The sequence below is a fragment of the Clupea harengus genome, unplaced genomic scaffold (genome assembly GCF_900700415.2).
Source record: "Clupea harengus unplaced genomic scaffold, Ch_v2.0.2, whole genome shotgun sequence".
Lineage (NCBI taxonomy): Eukaryota > Metazoa > Chordata > Actinopteri > Clupeiformes > Clupeidae > Clupea > Clupea harengus.
This window is the reverse complement of record NW_024880024.1, coordinates 19,483-43,001: the sequence shown is the minus strand read 5'-3', so window position 1 is coordinate 43,001 and position 23,519 is coordinate 19,483. Positions and strand designations below refer to the sequence as shown.

At 45.6% G+C, this 23,519-nt stretch overlaps 1 protein-coding gene across 5 annotated transcripts in view; it reads right to left on the bottom strand.

Annotated features, from left to right (window-relative positions):
* Window positions 1-83: 83 nt before the first annotated feature.
* The window catches only part of LOC122131132 (focal adhesion kinase 1-like), a 33,606-nt gene continuing 10,170 nt past the window's right edge, over window positions 84-23,519 (bottom strand). For 2 of the 5 annotated variants that reach the window (XM_042706051.1, XM_042706050.1), the window contains exons 3-14: window positions 13,008-13,234; window positions 10,842-11,008; window positions 6,716-6,803; window positions 6,185-6,264; window positions 5,914-5,976; window positions 4,872-4,926; window positions 3,209-3,349; window positions 2,598-2,675; window positions 1,638-1,745; window positions 862-979; window positions 562-616; window positions 88-205 (exon numbers count right to left, since the gene is read on the bottom strand). In XM_042706051.1, the coding sequence (XP_042561985.1) occupies window positions 103-205; window positions 562-616; window positions 862-979; window positions 1,638-1,745; window positions 2,598-2,675; window positions 3,209-3,349; window positions 4,872-4,926; window positions 5,914-5,976; window positions 6,185-6,264; window positions 6,716-6,803; window positions 10,842-11,008; window positions 13,008-13,202 (1,251 nt within the window). In that variant the 5' untranslated portion in view covers window positions 13,203-13,234 and the 3' untranslated portion in view covers window positions 88-102. Of the gene's footprint in view, window positions 206-561; window positions 617-861; window positions 980-1,637; window positions 1,746-2,597; window positions 2,676-3,208; window positions 3,350-4,871; window positions 4,927-5,913; window positions 5,977-6,184; window positions 6,265-6,715; window positions 6,804-10,841; window positions 11,009-13,007; window positions 13,235-15,352; window positions 15,461-15,563; window positions 15,620-21,001; window positions 21,149-23,519 lie in introns of those variants that run through there. The other 3 variants (XM_042706049.1, XM_042706053.1, XM_042706052.1) reach the window with 3 other exon arrangements.

Here is a 23,519-nt window from a genome sequence, read left to right as displayed (position 1 = left end):
GCCCCTTGTCCTGCACCAGCTCTTACCTGAGACAGATATGGCCCCTTGTCCTGCACCAGCTCTTACCTGAGACAGATATGGCCCCTTGTCCTGCACCAGCTCTTACCTGAGACAGATATGGCCCCTTGTCCTGCACGAGCTCTTACCTGAGACAGATATGGCCCTCGTCCTCACGCCCTCCAAGCGCTTGTCATGGTTGGAGACTCTGTGGAACAGAGGTGGAAGGAGATGAACGCTATACATCCTGCACAGACGGCACACAGACACAGACACAGACTGAGCTCAGAGGGCGCTTGAGGTCTGGCAGTAACGGGGCGACACAGTTGCACACACTGAGGAGGGGACTGAGGCTGAGGGGGAGGAGGAGCAGCCTCCACACGACAACACACAGACAAATTCCTCATGGTCCAGCCAAAGACAGGAGAGGAGAGGAGCGGAGGCAGCCAACAAAGCCACATCCTACTCCACACACACACTCTCAAAACACTGAGCTTAGGAATACTTTCAATTAAGGTGTTTATCGTTTGGGGATTTAAGAGGTACTTTAAAAAAGGCACTTACTTTGGCGTTGACTTTGGCATTGACTTGGGTATGGAGGGCAAGGCTCTCTCTCCCTCTGTTGGAGAAGAAGCACACATGTGACTGGAGGCTGGAGCCAAGTGTGAAAGGATTTACTACCAGAGCTTTCCCTTTGTCACAAAAGTCTGCCAGTGGAATCAAACAAATGCTGTATATTCAGCAGGAGCCGGGCTAGTCTAGGCCAAGCTCCAGTGGTGGGGCAGAGGGGAAGAGGATGAAGGGCGGTGTGTGTGATAGAGAGACGGCTAGCACCAGACAGCTGGGAAAGGGAAGGATCTTTACCTTTGTGCACTCGGACGATGAAGGAGCGAGACGTGCCATGGACCAGGCGGCAGTAGCCATCGATCAGGTCGGCCATGTTCTCGGCGGTGGTCATACATGATGTGGTGACCGTGAGAGGCTGACGGAGAGGGGGGAGATTAGTGTCAGTTCACACTAACACAACACACACACACTTATGCTTGGGAACATGTGCACACTGCACATAGATGCATATACACCACAATATGTTCTACTGTACTATCTTACAAGATTTCATTCAAATCCTGTATGGCATCGGTTCCCAAACTGGGGTACGCGTACCCCCAGGGGTACGCGAAGTGGTTCAGGGGGTACGCGGGGAGAACATTTCTGCGATAACAGAAAACGGACGGAATTCGCAGAATGTACCGTTTGAAACAGAATTGCAACTTTCAGACGGAAACATCATTTTGTGCATCAAAATCGCCCAAATTCCCCTGTATTTTGTCCTGCAAGGCTGTATTTCTTTCTTATAAACACAACAACGATCGCAACGATGAACAAGCATTAATTAGAAAACAAAACTACTGAGAAAATGTCACGTCTGTGCTGAACTCCGCTCCGGCCACGCCCCCCTATTCAACACAGACCTCCGTAGCCTGTCAAATGAATTCGCTCATCTTCCCAATCGCCTGCAAATACGCAGCTGGAGATTAAATGTCTGAAGGGGTACGGGACTGTAAAAAGTTTGGGAACCACTGCTGTATGGTAAGCATTGCTATGGTGAGTGTCGTTGTTGTTCCTCCTGTGGTTGTTACCTCAGGAGCACCGGCCACATCCAGCAGAAGCATGCCTTTGCGTTCCTTCTCCTCCAGGCAGGAGGACTGGATGCTCTGCACCTGCGTGAAGTTAGCCAGATGGGTGGGCTGGGGGCACCAGAGGACAGAGGGAGTTAATGCTCAGTCAGCAGTGTGCAAGGCTTACATAAACACAAACACATAAACACCAACACATACACATAAACACCAACACATAAACACCAACACAAACCATAAACACTAACACCAACACATAAACACCAACACATAAAAACCAACACATAAACACTTAAACAAACCATAAACACAAAGAACTTAAGCCATATAAAATATATACATTTAGTAAATCCAAAGAAGCAAAGAAGAAGAACTATGTAATATAGATCAGAGGGTAACGGAGGTAACACAAGTTAAAGAAAGATGTAAATGTTCTCTACAGCCATATGTCCTTTGGGTAAAAGAATAAAGTAGTTATACTAATAACATTACATACACACCAACACATACACACTAACACATACACACTAACACATACACACCAACACAAACCATGAACACTAACACATAAACACTAACACATAAACACCAACACATAAACACCAACACATAAACACCAACACATCAACATCAACACATAAACACCAACACATAAACACAAAGAACTTAAGCCATATAAAATATATACATTTAGTAAATTCACGGATGCAAAGAAGAAGAACTATCTAATATAGATCAGAGGATAATGGAGGTAACACAAGTTAAAGAAAGATTTAAATATTCTCTACAGCCATATGTCCTTTGGGTAAAAGAATAAAGTAGTTATACTAATAACATTACATTTTAGTGACTGGATGAAGGTTAGAAGTGATGAAGAGACAGTTTGCGAGAGCACAGTCCTTCCTGAGGTGCAGTGAGGTGATGGGTTATAAATGGCAGAAAGAGAAGGGCATCGGAGCTTACCGTGGAGCCCTTGTCTGTGAGGTAACTGATGCCCTCTTCAGGACCGATGGCCAGCTCCACTGCTATAACCCAGCTGGTCTGTCAAAGGCAGAAGCACAGCCCCAGGCAGGCAACATCAATAATCCCACTTTTAAAACACAGCAGTGGACTTGTGCCGAGATACATCCACTTTGCTGAAGAGAAAGGAGTCAAGAGAGACACACAGACTGGTTCTCTACCTGATTACTATTTGTTTTACCAACAGATGTCACTGTGGAACAGCTTTCTGACACAAGTGTGCACAGGTGATTGCCTGTAAGGCTAATATCACCAAAACACCCCACACCCCCCATCACTGACTAGTTGTTCGTTCAATGAATACATTCTTCCTGTAAAGATACACATTTTCTCAATACTACAAATACACATCCAAAGACATTCTACTGAAACAGACTTTGCTGGCCAAACCAAAACACTCCACATAAACAATGAAACTCGTGAAGTGAATGAAACTTTCACAATGAAATCTCCATCCTGTTACACAACTAGGAGCCTAAGTACTTGTACACAGCTCTCAAGTGTGAGCAATGAAAAGAGCCATTTCATGAAGTCAAAGCAGAAGAGATGCTTACCCCCAGAGCACATTTAAAACATTCCTTGTCAAATCTGTGGATCGGCGAAAGAATCTCGAAGAACTTGAGGATGCACTGCGCATCGTTGAGGTTGGCAATCTGTTTGAAGGTCTGTTGGATCAACTTCCGCAGTGCTTTTGCCTGAGGACGGAGAAAGCGATGAGAGCTAGCATGAAAGTGGTTTCATTTTAATGACTTACCAGCAGGGCAAACTGACTGGCCTTTTCTTATGAAAATATCAACCATTTATTCTATTTATAAATGAACAGTAAACAACTAATTTAGAAAATGAGACACAGTAATGCTGACTGAGAAGCATATTTATCATTTTAATTTTAAAGGATTTCAGTCATTCAAATGAATGAACACAAGAACCTTGAATGAGGGCAATTTACATGAGTGATGAAGTTGTAAATATGGTGCGATTGTGTGGGTGTCATTATGTAAACATTACCATGAAGCATCAATTCGCACAAGGCTAATTAACCTCTAACAATCAAGGCGTAATCTACGTAATTAGATTTGGAATCTACCAAATGCTCTTTTGAAACACTGCTTACAAAGACAAATGAACATGCTGTCTGTCATCACAAACAGACACCAGGAGCAGCTGTACAGGAGAGCAACATCTGTGTGTCTGTGTGTGTGTGTGTGTGTGTGTGTGTGTGTGTGTGTGAGTGTGTGTGTGTGTGTGTGTCTCTGTGTGTGTGTGTGTGTGTGTGTGTGAGTGTGAGTGAGTCAGTGAGTGAGTGAGTGAGTGAGTGAGTGTGTGTGTGAGTGAGTCAGTGTGTGTGTGTGTGTGTGTGTGTGTTCACCTGTTTGAGACACACAGAGTAGTAGTGGCAAAGGAAGACACTCTCAAGAGAGAGTACAGAGGTGTCAGGCAGAGCCTCCGATAGCCTGGGGCTCACAGATCTCCCAGAGCTCACGTGTGCACACACACACACACCAAACACACACACACACACACACACACACACACACACACACACACACACACACACACACACACGCACGCACGCACACGCACACGCACACGCACACGCACACGCACACGCACACGCACACGCACACGCACACGCACACACACACGCACACACACACACACTAACTAAAAGACTGAACTAAAAGATTTGTATCATTCTCCACGATCTCATTTGTGTTCTGATTCCGAATGTGAAGCCTTGGGTCCAGTAGGGACACTCCCCTTTGGGGTGACACCATATGGTAGTGAGGCACAGACAGGTCAGAAGGAGAGCACCTGCAGGATGCCTTACTCTATCACAGACAACAAGCCTGGGCCACACTCTCTCAGTGCGTGTGTGTGTGTGTGTGTGTGTGTGTGTGTGTGTGTGTGTGTGTGTGTGTGTGTGATGGGGAGTGGGGGCTGTGTTTTTCAGAGGCTGCACTTTTATTGCGCTGTTTTAAGAGCTGGCATCAAGTGCTTGATTCTGTATTTCAGCTTTCACTGGCTTATTTCTGACTGTGTAATTGAGTGAACGAGCACGACCGAGGCCTGACCGAGCGCCTAAGTGCCAGCGAGACAGGCAGACCCCCATTACCATGGAGATGATGACACTGAATCGGGCTGGAACTCCCGAGCCGAAACGGAGACTGCTGTAGTTCTGTTTCTCAGCATGCTGCTGCTGCTCATCAAACTCACCTTGACAGATTCCAGCAACCCCTTGGGAAAGAATCTCCTCAGCCCCACGTCCTTCCTGTCACAGTCAGAACAGAACAGAACAGAACAACAGTCAGTTTGGAGTAACTAAAGGGACACACTGCATGCCCTGATGCGACACAGACTAGAATCCTTATTCAAATTCAGCCGTTGTTCTTAAGGTCCGTTAGCATATGCAGCAGCTTGTGGGTAAACACATGATTTAGTGTGACCGCCTCAAGCTGTCAGTTCTTTGTCCAGGCCGGCTCTGGCCATGAGATCCCATTAGCATGTGTATGGGTGGTCAGTCACATGGCCTTTGTCTGATGGAGAGAGAGAGGCTGAGGACCGAGGCTCATATCCATCTTGTGGTCTATGCTAATGCAGCATTGTGCAGATGAGACCCGCGTGATGTTTCCTCAACACTAGCACACCTGACAGCTAATAAGAGTTAGCCACCGTCAGACTGACACCCAGGGGACCAGCTGAGGCACCCTGCGCTGATGCAGCAGCGTGAGCTAGAAACAACGGACCTGGACTACTACTCAACCAAGTCTGTACTTCATAAGAGTTACATCTTTAGTCCTCCAGCTCCGATGGCAGCTGCACACATATGAACCACACATTAAGAGCGAAGCATTAAGCAGAAGGCACGAGCGGGGGCCACAGCAGAACAGGACCCCGCTGCAGGAAACGAGTGTGGATCAATTAGACTTCGGCCTATAAATAGAGCCCAGCGTGGTACACCAGGCTGTTCATTCACTCTGACCCATATTTACTTCACACTCTGCCAATGAGGCCCCAATATGCACACAGCGGAGTCTAGAAGTAGTGTTGAATAGCTTCCAGCATAGAACAACAACGCCCATAAAAATGTGTGGTTGTACTGAGAGCACATTAAGCATGTTTGGGGCAGCTGAAACTCACAGGGAACAGCTCTATACACTTAATTGAATAGATTATGTATTATTTAAGACTTTTGTCATTTGGAATCAAACTGCACATAACATTAAAATGATGTTTGACAGCGCACAGACAAACTCACTCTAATAATTCATAATTTGACTTCTTGTCCAGTGCATTTCCTCTCATGTCCCGGAAGAACCTCCTGCAGCAGGAAAAAAAATAAGCAATCAATAAAATTCAATTTTATTTATATAGCGCCATAACAATACAATTGTCTCTAGGCGCTTTACAGAGCCCAGAGCCTGAACCCCCTTAGTGCAAGCACATTGGCAACACGGGCAATCAATAAAATGAGAATCCATCGTACATATCGGTGTCCACACTTACAGGTCAGAACATCTCCCTCTCACCTGATTTCAAGACAGCCCAGTTTAAGTGCAATGTCTTGGTCTACTTGATCCCCTGTCTGAAATATGTAGTCACTCTTAACCTGTGAGAGAGAGAGAGAGAGCAGGGAACAAAACGAAAAGGCATATTTGCAGAGGTCGTGTGTGAAGGTTCAAAAAATGATGAGTAAGTGAACAAGTGGTGCATGCCGATATTTATGGCGATCTGGGATCTGAGAGGGGTAAAGGTATTCATGGAACTCTCAACGATGCTCGAGATCCGAGCTTTAGCGCTGATTATCAGGCAACATAGTGAAGACATGGTGAAGGGGGCTGATTGGGTGAGGGGGTGACTGATTGTAGTCCCTCTCACATGGTCCCTAGTCAGTGTTGGAGACGCCCTGTCCTACGCTCACATACAGTACAGTCACAGGAGAATACAGGCTGAGTGGGACTGACCTATTTTTACCTCGTCAGGCACATGCTGCATAGCTGCGGTCTCCACCACTGAGCACCTCGGTGTTTACCGAGAGAGTGCGGCGATGTTTGGCTCACCTGGTGGTAAAAGTAGTTGAGTGTTGGCTGGTCTTCAGTGAACTGGCTCAGGAATCCTTTCGGCAAATAGCGTATCCGCAGCTCATACCTAAGAAAAGAAGAACGCAGCGTTTCTAAAGGCAGCGTTTCTTAAGGCAGCGTTTCTTAAGGCAGCGTTTCTTAAAGAAGCTTTCAGGGGAGCTGTGGGGATATTATCAGCTGGATTCTGAGGGATTTGTGGGTTAATCTTAGCTCAGTAAATATGGAGGAGATGAGAGAGAGAGTGAGTCAGAGCTGTGCCCACAGATCTCAGGACGCAGAGCTCACCAGCAGGTGCACACCAACCCACGCGCCATCAGGGGAGCATTTTTTTAACATGCAGGGCACACACACAGAGACAACTTCACAACCCTCACTTTCACTGAGACCATTTCACCTGCCTTCTGCCAGTGGTTGGTTAACATACTGAAAAACAGTGCCTAAGTGGAAGCCTTTCTATGAAATAGTGCCTGTTCTCTTCCCTGCATACCCCTGCATTAGCTCCGAGGCTGGCAGAGAGCGGCGGTTTGAACAGAGGCGTTTGTCAGACAGACACTGATGAGCACTTAGTTTCCAAATCATCTTGCTCAGCCTCTTAAAGCAGCCCGAGCGCCAAAAGGCTCACCATGTCAGACTCGGGGTTAAACACACCCACTCAGTTTTGCTCTGGACGGGGACCTCGGAGAGAGTGGGAGCGGAGCGGAGCGGAGCGGAGCTGCCTCTTAAAGTGGGCTAATTTACGGCCTGACCAGCCTGACCGCTCCCACTGCATATCATGGCAATGATCAAAGATATCAGGAAGGATTTTTATTTCAACCGCATCCAGTCTGGCGGAAAATCCTTTTGTGAACCGTGCCCGGGGCGATATGAGTCATCTCTGCAGGCATGTCAAAGAGCTGGGTGGGGGCGATGCTGTGCTCCACCTGGTCTGTGATCAGCTGCGGCGCCAAAGGAGAGAGAGACTATCACAGACATGAAGGGGAAAACGTGTCATCTTCCTGGTGGCAAACACATTTATTGCTCTACACGCTTAATTGCAAATTAATTACAGGTGTATTTTCCCCTGCCAGGATCATCTAACATCAGTACCTATGTGTGCATGTCCATTACCCTCCATAGGTATGCATATGTCATACCTGCCAACATTTGAGTAGCAAAATCCGGGAGATTTCGGCGGCGGGCGGGGCCGAGGGGGCAAATGTTTGGTTTTGAGGGATGTTGTGCATATAAGCAATTGCAATAACTTATTATTAATTCATGACATTTTTTAATACAACAAAACTATCCAAGAATAAATAATAAAATTTAAGTAAATTACATAATTCATAAAAAAAAACATCACAGAAACAGTTAATGTAACTTGCACAGGTCTTAAGACTACTGTTTTGCAGTGTTGTATATGTAGGTGGCTGACTTGGCTGCCCAAAGTGGGTTTTTTTTTAGATGGGGTGTACTTTGAAGGAGGCTTAGTAAAGTACATTTTGCAAGATAAAAGAGCGCACAAAGTGCTGTTATTCAAACTAGTTCTATTTTCTGTAACTATTTTTTTTACCATACTGAAAGTCCTCTCTGAGGAGGCATTACCATGTGGAATGCAAAGTAATGCCTTCATCGGCCTAGCCAGCTGACTGAAGCGCTCATTTTTCCCTACAAGGCCCCAGAATCTGTCCACTCTCTGTTCCTGAGGTAACTCCTTGCTGTCTGCAACCTGGTAGTCAGTCAGTTCCTCTCTCAGCTTATCAGAATCAAGTCTCAGTGGAGGAAACAAGCACCCTAGCCTGTTGTCACTACACAGTATGAACAAATTTGCAAACATCTTAGGGTTACTTAAGAAATGCTGAATGTACTTAATTCTTATAAAATTCTTTGCTCAGTTAGGTGACTTAAAAGCAATAGCCTGTGCAGAAAGATAAACTGCACAATAGAATGTTGCTTGCCAGATTGACAAATTGGTTGAAAATGGTATAGTGTATGTATTGTGTACAAACTATATGCATTGGAATGCGTTGATCTGTCAAGGTTGACGGATCCCCATTCAAAGTGAATGATAGGTGTCTTAAGACAACTCGCAAATCCTCTCAGACGTATTTTTTTCAGTTACAATAAGGTTTTTTTTTACATTGTACAGTGTCTATTTCTCGGTAACTTTCTAAAAATATAAGCAAAAAAAAGTAAAACAAACAACTTTTAGGTACAAATACGACCATATACGGATCTTTTTTTTTTAAGCTTCGCGCTCTTGAGACGTGACCATAAACGTGATCTGATTGACTAGAGCCTGTGCTGTCGTATTTGCATGAAAGGCAATTTGATTGGCTAACGCTTGCGTTGCCTCTCATGATTGCGTTTCATACATGATCTGGCAAATTTAGAACATTGGACACACATTTTGATTTAATTATTAATAAAATACATTTGTACCTCGTAAAATACGGGAGATTACCGGGAGAAATGACAAAACGGGAGGGCGGCGGGAGATGGATCAGAAAACGGGAGAAACCCGGGAAAAACGGGAGAGTTGGCAGCTCAGGCATATGTATAGGGCTAAAGTGGAGTAGACATGGATGACTGTAGGTACAACCCTTTCACATGAAGAAGAATGTGATCCAACAGACATCGACAATGAAGCATTAATTACATATCCATTCAAATAACATCGCTAACTGTTTTCTTACATTTCTAAAAGCCTTCACCCTGCATACAAATTCATCTCAATTGAAGAATAAGTATTTAATCCGCCCAGTTCTTATTGAGCATACTGAGCAACAGAAACGGATATATGCCCTTGGTTGAGAACATGTTAACACATGAGATAACACCGCCTCACTGTGGACCGTGTCTGAGCGTTGGAGCATCTGGACCCCACCTGCACTTACACACTCAAACACAGCTTTTGGCTGAGCAACACATCAGACCTCCCGACTCAGCCCTCTCCAGGGGTGATGACAGACATAGAGGTGACTGCATCCTCTGACTCAAGCGCAGTTAGGATGGGTGAGTCTCAAGAGCCCAGTGGTTTGAAGAACAGATGATTATCTACGTATCTAACATCACAACTCTATATCAAACGTTCTAGAGTCAAATGACCCAAATTCACTCAACATTGGGAGATAACACGTGAGAGCATTAATATTAGAATGCACCATCTGGAGTCTCAGTTTACACAAACCCTGGATTGACTGAATCCGGATTCATTTTTGGATCCGCTACTTTTTTTTTATCATACTGATATAGAAAATAAAAAAATGTATTCATAACTATTGTATAGTTGTATGCTGCTCCGTGTATACGCGATAAAAAAAAAAGTACCGGATCCAAAAATGAATCCGGATTTAGGCAATCCAGGCTCCGTGTAAACGTGGCCTTAGACGAACACCAATCCGCGGACAGATTCGGATCTGCACACTTTTGGAACCCCCATTCAAAAGTATGCGGATTCAGTGACCCAATCCGCCCTGTTTGTATATAAACGAAAGGTCGATCCAGAGACATTTCTGTCCGGATTCAGGCAATCTAGCGTCCGCGTAAACTGGGCCTCAGTGCTGGTCTTCTGTCCCCACAGCAGGAGGCCACTGAAGGGGCACTAGGGGGTAAGCCACTCCCAGGCCTCGCTGAGGCCTACTGGGCCACAGGGCCAAAGCAGCCTGAATCACCTCTGGAAATGAAGGCCTGGCATAAATGATTCAGAAGCCTCTTCATTATAAGAGCTGAGCAGAAAGAGGGAGATTCCCCCCTCGGCTATGGCAGTGCTTTCAACATCAACAACGGTGCAATTAAATAAAGTGCTATTAATGTGCTTCGTTAAGCCTGAGCAGTGAGCAGAGTGGGCCAGCGCTTATCCTCCGAGGGTCCCCACATTCCATGAGTCATGACTCTAGACCACACAAACACAATGTCGTCGTCCCACAATGTCGTCGTTGTGCAATTGGGCAACTTTTGATATGCCTTGTGGGGCGATTCTGATTAAGACATCTACTTTTTTTTTAACTTAGCCCAGAATGCACCTCTGTTAAAATAGATGCCACATCTCTCAATTTTCATTTTACATGACATAACTCTACTAGGCATTTTGAAAATAGTTGTGGTGTTTTCGGAGTATGGGACTTGCCTCCACTCATCCTGGGGGTACATGCGCTCGAATCTCTCCCTCACGTGGGACACCCCCAGGTCAGGGTGCAGCCAGTGCACCTCCCCCGTCTTGAGGTGGCTCAGACGCAGACCGAAGCTGGACACACACTTCACCTTATGGATGTCCAAAATCTTCTGGATGACCCCCTGTGGGACGACAAAACATCAGGAAACTGCTCTCCACAGTGGCTCAACTGTGACCATTCAACAATAGTGTTCACAAGTTCACAATAAGATCCTACTGCTGTCCTGCATTCTGATCTTGAAGACCACACAAAACACAATACTGTTTAGTTATCATTCATCATGGAAGGTAGTGAACTAAAACCTGTAAGCTTGATGATGGGCAGAAGTGGATAATTAACTTATTAATAATAATGATGATGATGATGATGATGATGATGATGATGATGAATAATTGAACAGTTTGGTGTTGGACTGGGTGAGAATCATATGTTGCTGTGCTGATTGGAGTAGGTGAGGTGAGCCTGAGCTGTGATGGATGTTCTCAGATGGGCTTACAGAAAGTACAATTATGACTTCGGTCACAGAGTATGAGCTCAATGTGATTGGTGCCGTCAGCGCTGGAATAATACATTGGTACAGGTTTGCCTTCTCGCAAAAAGACTACACTCAGCTTAAAACCTCAAACATGGTCCAATATGCCATCAAATGTAAATGTTCTTAACATTCTGGTTGTTTCAAAAAATGACAGATGGCATACTTAATAATAAATGTGATGATGCTTGAAATGGGTCTGATGAAAACAGCTCGTCAGTGAGTTAGATGACTTGAAGTCATGGTGAAGTGCCGGGGTTCAGAACAGTTCAGATCCAGGCTGAGATGAGCATATATAAAGGGGTACACCTGTAACCAATGTAGAGCTGCTGCACTATGGGTGTATTACAGCATGCACTCTGGCCAGGGTTAGGATGCATCTCCTACTATCCTCGACGATCAAACTGCCTGCTTGGTTTCATGGCACTAGAATATTCCGAGCAAGAACACCAAGTGCTTCACATACAGTATTGCAAGTCATTCAAACAAGAAAGCCTTGTTCCACTGAAGCACAAGACCTTCTATGATTAGGTCTTCACAGAAAACAAACATGTAGGCCATTTAGTTGGTTTAAGTTCTTTATGACCCCTGTGTATTAAATGTAGTGATAGATAGTCTTTATTTAGACTTAAATGTCCTCACCATGTGCTATTTAAAGGAGCTAGATGCTGTTATTGCATATAGGATGAAGCTATTCTTGTATAGACAGACAGTGATGTGTGGTGAGGCTAGTTGATTAGCTATGAGTAGGCTACGAGCACACAGTGATGTGTGGTGAGGCTAGTTGATTAGCTATGAGTAGGCTACGAGCACACAGTGATGTGTGGTGAGGCCAGTTGATTAGCTAGGAGTAGGCTACGAGCACACAGTGATGTGTGGTAAGGCTAGTTGATTAGCTATGAGTAGGCTACGAGCACACAGTGATGTGTGGTGAGGCCAGTTGATTAGCTATGAGTAGGCTACGAGCACACAGTGATGTGCGGTGAGGCTAGTTGATTAGCTATGAGTAGGCTACAAGCACAAGCAGTGCCTTTCCTCACCTGTGCCTTTCCTTTGCCACAAAGTACGCAATACGCACAAGCAAACTCCAAAATTCACCAAGTTAAAGTGATAAAGAAAGCAGAATCTACCTCAGCGATTCACTCAGAGGTTTAAAAAAAATGATATCACAGTAACAGATCACAGATGGCGACTTGATGTATTTTAATAATTTGTTGTATAGTTATCTGGATTAGCCTAGACGATCACAGGGTAGGCACTGCCTACACTGACCACACATCACTGAAGCCAGATATATCACCCTAAAGAAAACGATGATTGGCCACAACATGAAAAGAACCAAAGGGAAACATGATTAAAGAATAGCAAAGACCATGGAAAAAACACCCAGCTGTTTACTGTTAGAAGTGGAAAACTCCAGCACAACAGCAGAAGTTCAGAGGGAAATGTAGAGGGAGAAGTAAATATGTTGAGGCATAGAACTAGGGAGAGAGAGAGCGATATAGAGAGGGGGGCAGAGGGAGAGAAAGAAAGAAAGAAAGAAAGAAAGAAAGAAAGAGAGGGAGAAAGAGATGCCACATGTCCTCACCCTGACGTCCGTGGCATCCCCGTGTCGGATGTTGCTCGCCCAGGTGCAAGGCTCACTGCTGCTCTCGAAGTAGTGGAAGATCTTGAGCAGTCGCTCCAGCATACCAGGAGGACGCTCCATCCCAGCACTGAGCCGGGGCTTGACCCCTGGACACAGCGCATGGTTCAGGTTGGGGTCCAGGTAAGCCGCCGCCATACCTTTAGTGGGTGCTAGGTGTCCGTCATACTCTGCAAAAGAAAGGGATTGATCAGGGCCTAACCCATAGTGGCAAATCTAGGATGTTTAATATAAACCTGCCCCAAAGGCAGGCGTAGCAGTGACTGCTCGGCACATGAGCAGTTCGTGGGTGATCACACTGACCAGCGGTTTTAGCTGCAGAAGTGTTGATTCTCTATTGTTTGCTATATTTTGGTAGTAGAATAGGTGACACATTAGCATTATGCTAGCAACCTAGAGGTCAGACTTTAATATGGTGGGACGTCCAATCAAAAAATAGAAATGAATCCTCATTTAGCAACCAGAAAGAACTTTAACCAAGAGAATGTTATGATGTGAGTGTTTTGCGAAATTAGGTGGCGCCACTTCATTATTTCTGGTGTGATTGCAGGTTCAAGACCAAAGAAAAAACTGAATCCTAGTATGCCACCCACATTCCCTGTTTTTCTGTTCATTGCTTCTATGCACCACGCATATCCATCTCAATACTACCAAGGGGTACAAAACATGAAAACACATGCCAAGATGATCAAACATGGCTGTTGATGTCTAACTGTAGCTGACTGTTGGTGTTCCATCTTTGTCCCCCCGTCTTAAGTGGATTACGCAGGAGGCATACGGCAGGAATCATTCATACCCAAACAAACAAGAGTGAGGAAAACACAGAAGCATCTGGCTCTTCATTGGAACAATCTGGATCAAGGCTCTGTAATTGTTTAGAAAAATAATGCTTGAATCCTCTTCAGTCAATCCATGGTTTGAACATAAGCTGGGTATGCCTTAAAACTCAACAAAACTCATCAAAACTCATCAAGATAGAACTAGGGCTGAACGATTTGGGAAAATAATCTAATTGCGATTTTTTACCAAAATATTGCGATTGCGATTTTATATGCGATTTTTTTTTGTATCCTCTTTTTTTCCCAACAAAACGTTATGAATGATTTAAATACGACCAACACAATATTAGATACATTTAGTGTAAAATATTTTTTCCCACATTTTACATTTTTATTTAACTGCTCATTACAGAAACAAGAACAACAAATAGGTGGCTTTGCCACTGTGCATTTAAGTAATTTAAAAAAAAGTAATTTTAAGTATAAACACTAGGCATGCACTTTTTAAACACTGTGTGCAAAATTTACCATCTTAAAAAAAAAAAAAAAACATTTTTTTTTTTTTTTTTTTTAGACCACGTTTTTTAATCGCGAACGTTGCGCTTAGAAAATCGCGTTCTATCATATCGTGATTAAATCGCAAATGCAATTAATCGTTCAGCCCTAGACAGAACTAGGGCTTGCAGGTCACCACCCTGTCTTTTCACAGTCCATCATAAATTGAGAGCTTAGAGAATAGAGCAATACACCGAGGTTATGCTGCATATAAAGGTTTCAGCATGTACACAGATTGTTAAGATCCTAATAGATTTTTTAAACCAGAGAACTGTTGACATGCAAGAACATTGCATGAATGAAGAAGCCAAGCATTCCAAGCCATATTCAAGTCTGTCCCCATCAAGTGCCAAAACAACAATTACAAATTTCCAAGCATTGGGGGAAAAAAAAAAACTCAATTCACTTTGCAATCCATACTGAAAATACAAATAGGCCAGTCTTCTGAGGCAAAAGAGTCAGTGTCCTGGGGGGGTGGTGGGGTGGACAGAGAACACCTCGTCTGGGGAACGTCACTGCCAGTCAGCTGTATGGTAGCATGATATGATGAGCTGCAATCATGCGAACAGCACAGCGCAGGCCACAGGACCTCAAGAGGTAGCGCAGACATCCATGAGGGTCCCAGTTAGAGTCTGGTATCTCCTGGCTAAGGGTTCGGTCAAGACACTCACCGCTTATTTGCTTTTAAAAGTTGGAAAAAGGGTTACTGAAAGGGGCATCTGACACCAGTAGGCAGATGTGAGACATGACATATAAAAGGGTGTAAAGCGGTGAAACATGAATTGGGTGGCAAGCTCCTTACCTAACATTGTTTGAAATGTATTTTAGAAAGTACCTTGAAAGTAGCTTGTCCTAATTAATTGTTTACCCAATCACTCTAAAATCTGCCCTTCTGAACTTTGTGTCTACTATCAACATTTTATGTTCAAAAGAAACGAAAAAACATGGACTCACTTCAACACTTGGTCGAGGGTAACTATCTTTGGAATTGTAAAACAGCACAAAAGAGCAATGTAAACACCACCAACCCTAGAATGCACACAGCCATTTCACGGCATATAAATCAGAGTGAAAGAAAAAAAACAACCTTTAACCCCTCCTGTGTTGTTGTATAGTCTGCATCAGACTAAAGCTAGCCTGCGGCTCACACGCGCTCCCTCCCTACCTCTGACAAGGAAAGGCCAGCAGGTCCACACCACCCTGGAGGCACAGAGCAGAGAGCAGCAGCAGCAGCAGCAGCAGCCTCGGCGGCGGCCCTCCGTACACATGACCACCCAGCCAGGTTAGCGCCTCTCTCCCAGGACATCCACCTCCACTGCACCGCTGGAGGATCTCCACTGGCTTCAGACTGCTTTATCTCTTTGGGGCTTTCCAGCGCCAGTAAAAAAAGATTACACTTCCCAACCTCACACACACACACACACACACACACACACACCTCTCCCAGAGTTTCCTTTGCGGTCACGTCACATCCTGGTTATCACAATGCGCCTTGCTGCAACGAGTCGTCTGTTTGAGTCACAGTGCGGATCTTGTTCCTGTCTCTCTCTTTTCCCGTGGAGCCCCTGAGAATGTGTGTGTGTGTGTGTGAGAATGCCGTAAACCCCTTCCTGAAGGATGGGCTCGGGGCCAGGGCCAGGGCCAGGGCTCCCTGGGCAAAAACAGCCCTTTATCAGGAGGACGGGATCCTGCCGCTCACCAAGGACTACCAATGCACACATGCACACACTGGTTGGCTCACCGACAAAGCTAAGCTCGGTAAACAAATACAGGGCCCTCTGCCAGATAGCATAGCAGCAAGGTGGGGCTTATGCCATACCGCTCAATCTGCACTAACACAAACGGACTTCACGAAACCCTTGAGTGGTGTCCCATAAAAATGTAAATAATTGCTGCTTATTTCAGCACAATTCAGGAACTAGTAGGAATACTTGAAACTGGTGCTTATTTGCAGCATAAACATGAATGTTTTTCCAGGAAATGTGCTGACATCTGACTAAAGTCTGTAGCATTGCAAGCATTAGTGTTGCTACAGTGTTTCACAGCACTGTCTGTCTGTCTGTCCGCCGCCACGACCACCAGCTACAGTGTTTCACAGCACTGTCTGTCTGTCTGCCACCACCAGCTACAGTGTTTCACAGCACTGCCTGTCTGTCTGCCGCCACCACCAGCAGCTACAGTGTTTCACAGCACTGTATGTCTGTCTGCCACCACCAGCTACAGTGTTTCACAGCACTGCCTGTCTGTCTGCCGCCACCACCAGCAGCTACAGTGTTTCACAGCACTGTCTGTCTGTCTGCCACCACCAGCTACAGTGTTTCACAGCACTGTCTGTCTGTCTGCCACCACCAGCTACAGTGTTTCACAGCACTGTCTGTCTGTCTGCCACCACCAGCTACAGTGTTTCACAGCACTGCCTGTCTGTCTGCCGCCACCACCAGCAGCTACAGTGTTTCACAGCACTGTCTGTCTGTCTGCCACCACCAGCTACAGTGTTTCACAGCTCTGTCTGTCTGTCTGTCTGTCTGTCTGTCTGTCTGTCTGTCTGTCTGTCTGTCTGTCTGTCGCCACCACCACCACCTACAGTGTTTCACAGCTCTGTCTGTCTGTCTGTCTGTCTGTCTGTCTGTCTGTCGCCACCAGCAGCTACAGTGTTTCACAGCTCTGTCTGTCTGTCTGTCTGTCTGTCTGTCTGCCTGCCGCCACCACGACCACCAGCTACAGTGTTTCAGTTTCAAAAGACCTTTGTCTCACTAATCAATGTTGAACAGGATGGACAAATTCCATCCGTTGAATTAGAGAGGCTTGTAGAATGCTGGGTCAATGGGCAGCAGACGCAGGGGCGAAGGGAGATGAGCGAGCGTCCAATCAATACAGCCTCCTTCTGCTTGGCCACCATGGCCTGGCCTGCTATGTCCATCATGCTCAGCCAGAAGAAGACACAGCCATGACGGGAAACAAAACAACTCCATCAAATACACAGGTTCTGTGGCACCTCAAATATACGCTACTGGGTTTTTATAGACAACCACTCCATCTTTCTCACTAATGACAAAGCGGGCAACAGCCGTCATAAGCAAATAGCATCTGTTATAAACAATAATGATGAGGAGAACTAATTAGCAGGGAGTAGAAAGCTTCCGAGTGAGAAGGCAGAGGAAGAGGTGCTCAATCATGCTTGAGTGTCTAACATGTCTGCTGCTGTTGCATGTTACTCACAGGTGGCTTTTCTCAGGAGTGCATCAGTCAATATTGACTAGAGAGTCACAAGACTTACCATCAGATCACAGGACTATTGCACAATAGATGGATACCTTTGTCTATGGCTAAGGCTCTTTGCTCTTTGCATGCACTGCCCTGCCCTGCCCTGGCCTGGCCTGACAAAAGCCCATTCAGCATTCTCTGAACCAACATCTCAGATATCCTCTGGGACACTATGGAAATATTCATGCTTAAATCATGGGCCAAAGTGAGATCAGTGGCTAGAACATGCCACCAGTTCCATAGGTAGAGTAATGATCTGTCACTACTATATTAGAAGGGCATATCACTTATTGCACTGTCAACATGTAATGTCCTTTTACTGATACTAAATATGTAGCTGAAATCTGTAACAAAAGTGGAATCTTAAGCTAGAAACGTAACTACAATGACATGGGGGGCCTTTAAAGGGTTAAGAAGGTTGTGTCACTCCACACACTAACAAAAGCATTATACAACCCAACCACTGCTATGGTCTAGTAGTGCAACAGATATCCACAAAACAATCCCTGGTATCAATTTGAGCCATTTGCATGATAATGATTCCACCTGTGCCCTCAGAGGAAGAACATGATCCCACATCCGCTCACAGAGACCACGGCTCCCCCCCCCCCAAAGCTTTTGCTGATGGCGCGGCCACCACTGGCGTCTGTGAAAAGAACACGGCGGGCTACGATCCTTCCACAAAGAGCACAGAGTACTGGTGAGAGCCAGGTAAGATCAGCTCTATGCTACCTGTGAGAGCCAGGTAAGATCAGCTCTATGCGACCTGTGAGAGCCAGGTAAGATCAGCTCTATGCTACCTGTTAGAGCCAGGTAAGATCAGCTGTATGCTACCTGTGAGAGCCAGGTCAGATCAGCTCTATGCTACCTGTGAGAGCCAAGTAAGATCAGCTCTATGTGACCTGTGAGAGCCAAGTAAGATCCGCTCTATGCTACCTGTGAGAGCCAGGTAAGAGCAGCTCTATGCTACCTGTGAGAGCCAGGTAAGATCAGCTCTATGCGACCTGTGAGAAGCACCGTGAAAAGAGCCCTGAGCTGAGGGATGGCTCAGATTTCAGTGGTCCACTCAAGCCTGGTCCCTGCAAAGGAAGGGATCTCATAGCATCATTAGTGGGGGCTCGGGCAGTCCCCTCCTAGACATACACCTCTGTCAGCCTCTAGACATATAGAACAAAGAAAAAAACTAGTGCTGTCTATCGATTTATAAATTAACTAATTAAATCACACAATTTGCTGCTTTTTGTTCTTCTTGAAGACAGCTTGTAATAATCTACATCTGAGTGTAAAATGTATGTAAATCTAAATCAATGTGGAGTCATCACAAAGGGAGTATATTTAAATTCAAATACTATCGTTTAATAGCATCTTTTTAACTTTGAACACAGATTCTCTCCCGTGAACTATAGATTTCCAATAAAACCATCAAGGCCATCCAAATGGGCCGTGGGCTTGAAAAGCATGTTTGTTATATGCGTAGCATGACAAGTGTGAGGGAACTTTTATTTCCAAACGGGGATCGAGATGAAGATGCAGAGAAGCAGAGAAGTAGAGACACTGACTTTCGGGGAGGGAGATAGTTTGGAGGGCGCTAGCGACTAGGTCAGCCGGTCAGTAGTTAGAATGTGGTGTGCAGCCTGCTGGGTTAGTTGTAAGCTGAAGTGCTCAATAAACTTTCAATCTTGTGAATTCAACTAAGCTCCGTGGTCAGATGTACATTGGATGCCCCCAGATATTTTTACCATTACATATGCACTAACAGAAATACTTACAAAAACGGCATTAATTGTGTTCATTTTTTAACACGTTGAATAATTCAAATTAATTGCAAAAATTAACTGGTTCATTTTGACAGCAGAAAAAAAAACTAAAAACAAAAGCAATCCCAGATCTCCTAGGTCTACGTTGTTTTGATTTACCTGTTCATGTCCAAAGCAAGCCATGGTTTAAAAGGATCCCATCAAGATCTGGCCTGCAAAATCTTTACTGAGAAACATGCAACCTGCCCGTCTCGTTATTTGACTGAGCCCGCTTGTTTTGCCTGCACAGGATGCCAGTGCATCCTTATCTTTTAATGACTGAAACCAGTAGTTGAGCGCTGGCAGCAGTGAAGAGGGCTCCCTACACAACTCAAAAACATCTCACCTGATACCTTTGGCCTAGAAAAAGGCATTACAATCAGAACGACTATGATGGATGACGCTTACACTAGAATATCACTTGAGGTCCTGGCCTTCTTTTAACCTTTGCCTGTTATGAATGTGCTGAGATCATCAAGGGTTAGGGGAAAGGTCGGTTTGCATTGAGGTCAGAAATATACAAAATATCAAGGTTGCGTAGCCATTCAATGCTTTTAATGAAGATAATCAAAACTCCTTCTTGGGAATACAATGTGTAACTGGATGATTTAGACTCATGCCTTTGGTAATTTCAACCACCAAATGTAGTCCAAAAAGCTTGCACCCTGTGTCTTGTCAAGGCATGAAATCAGATACCTACTTTTGTTTAACCTCTAGAAGGAGATCAGGTATTTACAAAAGTCATCTCCACAATACTCCCCCCCCATGGCAGACAAATTCATTTTGGGAGCTGCCGAGTTACCTAACGTGCTCCATTTAGTCTTTCCCCCGGATACTGGATATCCAATCCAGCTCCAGTGAGAAGCTGAACTGGGGAAGGACAAGCCAGCTGCTGCTGCTGCTGCTGCTGCTGCTGCTGCCACGGTGGCGGCAGGTACCTGGCCTACTTCTCCACCTCGGGGAGGAGCCCACTAATCACACAGCACACTGACACTTAATCAGTCCAAGACGAATGGGAATTCATCCCTGAGTAATGAAGCAGCTTCATGCAACACTGGCTCTGCAGTAAGACACGGCCGGGAGTTTATGGTGTTCTGATTGCTGCCGGAGAGATTAGTCATTAAAACAGCTGATTGATACGAGGCATAAGTGAGAGGGAGGGGGCTTCTGTTCCGATGCGTAGTCATGTGGCTGTATCATAAAGAGATCTCTATAGCACAGCCACAGTTACGCACGAGGAAACGGATTTTTCTGCAATACCAGAGAAGGACACCTACCTACCCCAGTTCTGTCATAGGACTGACCTGAACCTGAGCAGAGCGATGGGTGACTAACAGGCAACGCACGCAAAAACAAACAAATAGATCATCCCATTTAAAAGTAAAAATCGACAATCAACCTTTCAACATTAGCATTATCAGATGAAAGACACCAGAAACGGTCGCTTCATGTGGCACGTCAAAGCATCGGTAACATCTCACACACAAATAGAGGCACGACAGTGGAGCGGCGCGGGCTCCAGACTGCCGTCTGATCAACGTACTTGGCAGAGGTGGGCCGTAGGAGTAGACACAGGCGGCGCCCCGCGTCCAGCACAGGGGGAAGGGGCTGCAGCCGCCGGGCTCCATGGGTTCTCCACCTGCTTCGGCTCTCCGGGCCCCGCGGCTGCCCCGCTCCCCTGCGTCCGCATAGAGCCCAGGCAGCCGCCCCCGCCCCCGGCCCGGCCCCCCAACACCGGCTCACCGACTGGAAAATCAGCAGGAATGGCTCACTTCCAAGAGGCTTCCTGGAGCAGAACCGCTGCTGCAGGTATTTCTTAAGCTTCAAGGATCACCAGGTTGCCAACTGAGCCCCCAAAACAGGTTGGCGGAGTCACGGAGAGAGGAGAATGGCATGGAAGAAAAGCCGCCTTGCGCTGCCTCGTCTGTCACAGTCCTGCCCTTGTTTTACAGATCCAGAGGGGTTTTGCAACAGCATCAAATACAAATCCCCTGCTATGACTGTTGCTTTTGACAACTAATCAAGGCAGACAATATTGTTGAAACACACTGAAGGATGTCGGCAGAAAAAAAAAACCAAAGCAAGCCTTTTTTTAAATCAGAAAGATATTCTTCTCCAGCTCTGAGGGAACATCACTCTTCAGCTTCTCACGCTCATATCCAGGACACACTGCCGTCGCCGCGAGATTCTCCCAAGTGGACTGTGTGGGAGTGTGTGAGGGTTTGTGTGTGTAGCTCAGAGAGAGCACAAGGCAGGGAGTGTTTATGGGAGGGAGGGTAGGAAAGGGGTAGTGAGAGTGAGTGAGTGAGTGAGTGAGAGAGAAAATAGAGAGAGAAAGAAAGAAAGAGCGAGAGAGAGAGAGAGAGAGAGAGAGAGAGAGAGAGCTCATATCCATTGACTGAACTGGGTAAGCAAAGCGAGGTAGCTGAGAGAGGGGGGGGGGGGGGGGGAACTGTCCTCATTCATATTCAGGGGCCTCCCTTACAGCCATTGGCTCAGCCCTCTCCTGTGTACAGAGACCACACGGCCTCCTCCACAGCACAAGAGAGCGGCACGTCCAGTCTGACCGGGTTGTTATGTGGACGGTGGGCCAGCCAAACACTCTCCCCTTGGCTCACCCTGCCCTTGGGGGAGACTGCCAAAAGCCCTCCACTCAAGGCACCACTCAAGGTCTCATATTCCACACACAGTGGCCAGGTACAGAGAGGTCTGACAGGGAAACAAGGTGAAGAGGGGATAAGCAGAAACGATATAAGCCCCAACTTTACATGCACATTCAAATCATGGCCACACCTGCTGCTGTGGCTTGTGCCCTGCTAAATATTTAAAAACGTAACCTTCACGAACAATAAATTCAATACTCGAGAACAAATCCATCCGGGTGGAAAAAAAAGATTGTGTACATGAAGCAGAAATCCAATCTAGGGAAGCATAGACAGGAAAATGAGGATTTGCATCTGGCTCCACGGTTCTGTGAACCCTCTGATCCACCTTGTGTCTAAACTCATGACGGGTTTCTACTCGGGCAGGTCAGATACCCAACGGACACACTCAGTCATAAGAACCTACTACAGGAGCACAGACAATAAGAACAGGCTGCATCACTCAAAGCACACAGTGAGTGATCCAGACACAGCCCAACTACTAAAGCACAGTGAAAGATCCAGTGGGACCCAGACACAGCCCAACTACTAAAGTTTGCACCAGGAGAAGAGGTGGGCGGCTAGTTTACTGACTTTAATTGGGGCAGAGAGAGGCACTGATAGAGGCACTGATAGAGGCACTGATAGAGGAAATGTTTCGCATTCTATTGAAAAGGAATGAGAATCAAACCCAGCCTTAGGGTGACTTATTTCAAGCATCTGCTGTGTTGGGCCATTAGTGTATTTACTCCACATTCCATTGCCTTGAGAGGGAAATATAGGACAATACCTTCAACCTACAACTGAATGCAGAGAAATCCATGCACTTGCATTGGAGTGTTTGAAACAATACATTTTAGACTGTTATATTTAACAGACTAATCTCAAGCTAACCAAGGTAGCTCCAGATAAGCAACAATAGCATTATATGAGATAACATCGAAGCTTTAACGCCAAATTATAATCTGGCAGGGTTCCAGAGACATGTTTTAATCTATCTTTGCAATTACAGCAGCTTTAAAAAGGTGAGTGAGTCTGCGTGACAGTTCCATGAGAAATACGTTTCATGTTTCTTAGGCTTCTGGGAAAGTACTGGTAATGGTTTGCCACAGAATCAATGCTGTCGGCTCAGAATTCAGATCATTTACATTTACATTTAGTCATTTAGCAGACGCTTTTATCCAAAGCGACTTACATATGTGCGGTTTACAATGTATACACATTTTACAGTTACACTGATGGCACACTGCACATCAGGAGCAATTAGGGGTTCAGTGCCTTGCTCAAGGACACTTCGACAGGGAATCGAACTAGCAACCTTCTGATTACTAAACGACTTCTCTACTTCCTGTACCACTGCCGCCCCAGATAAAACACACGGCCCAACTATGCTGCTATACAGAGGGTTAGGGGTTTATG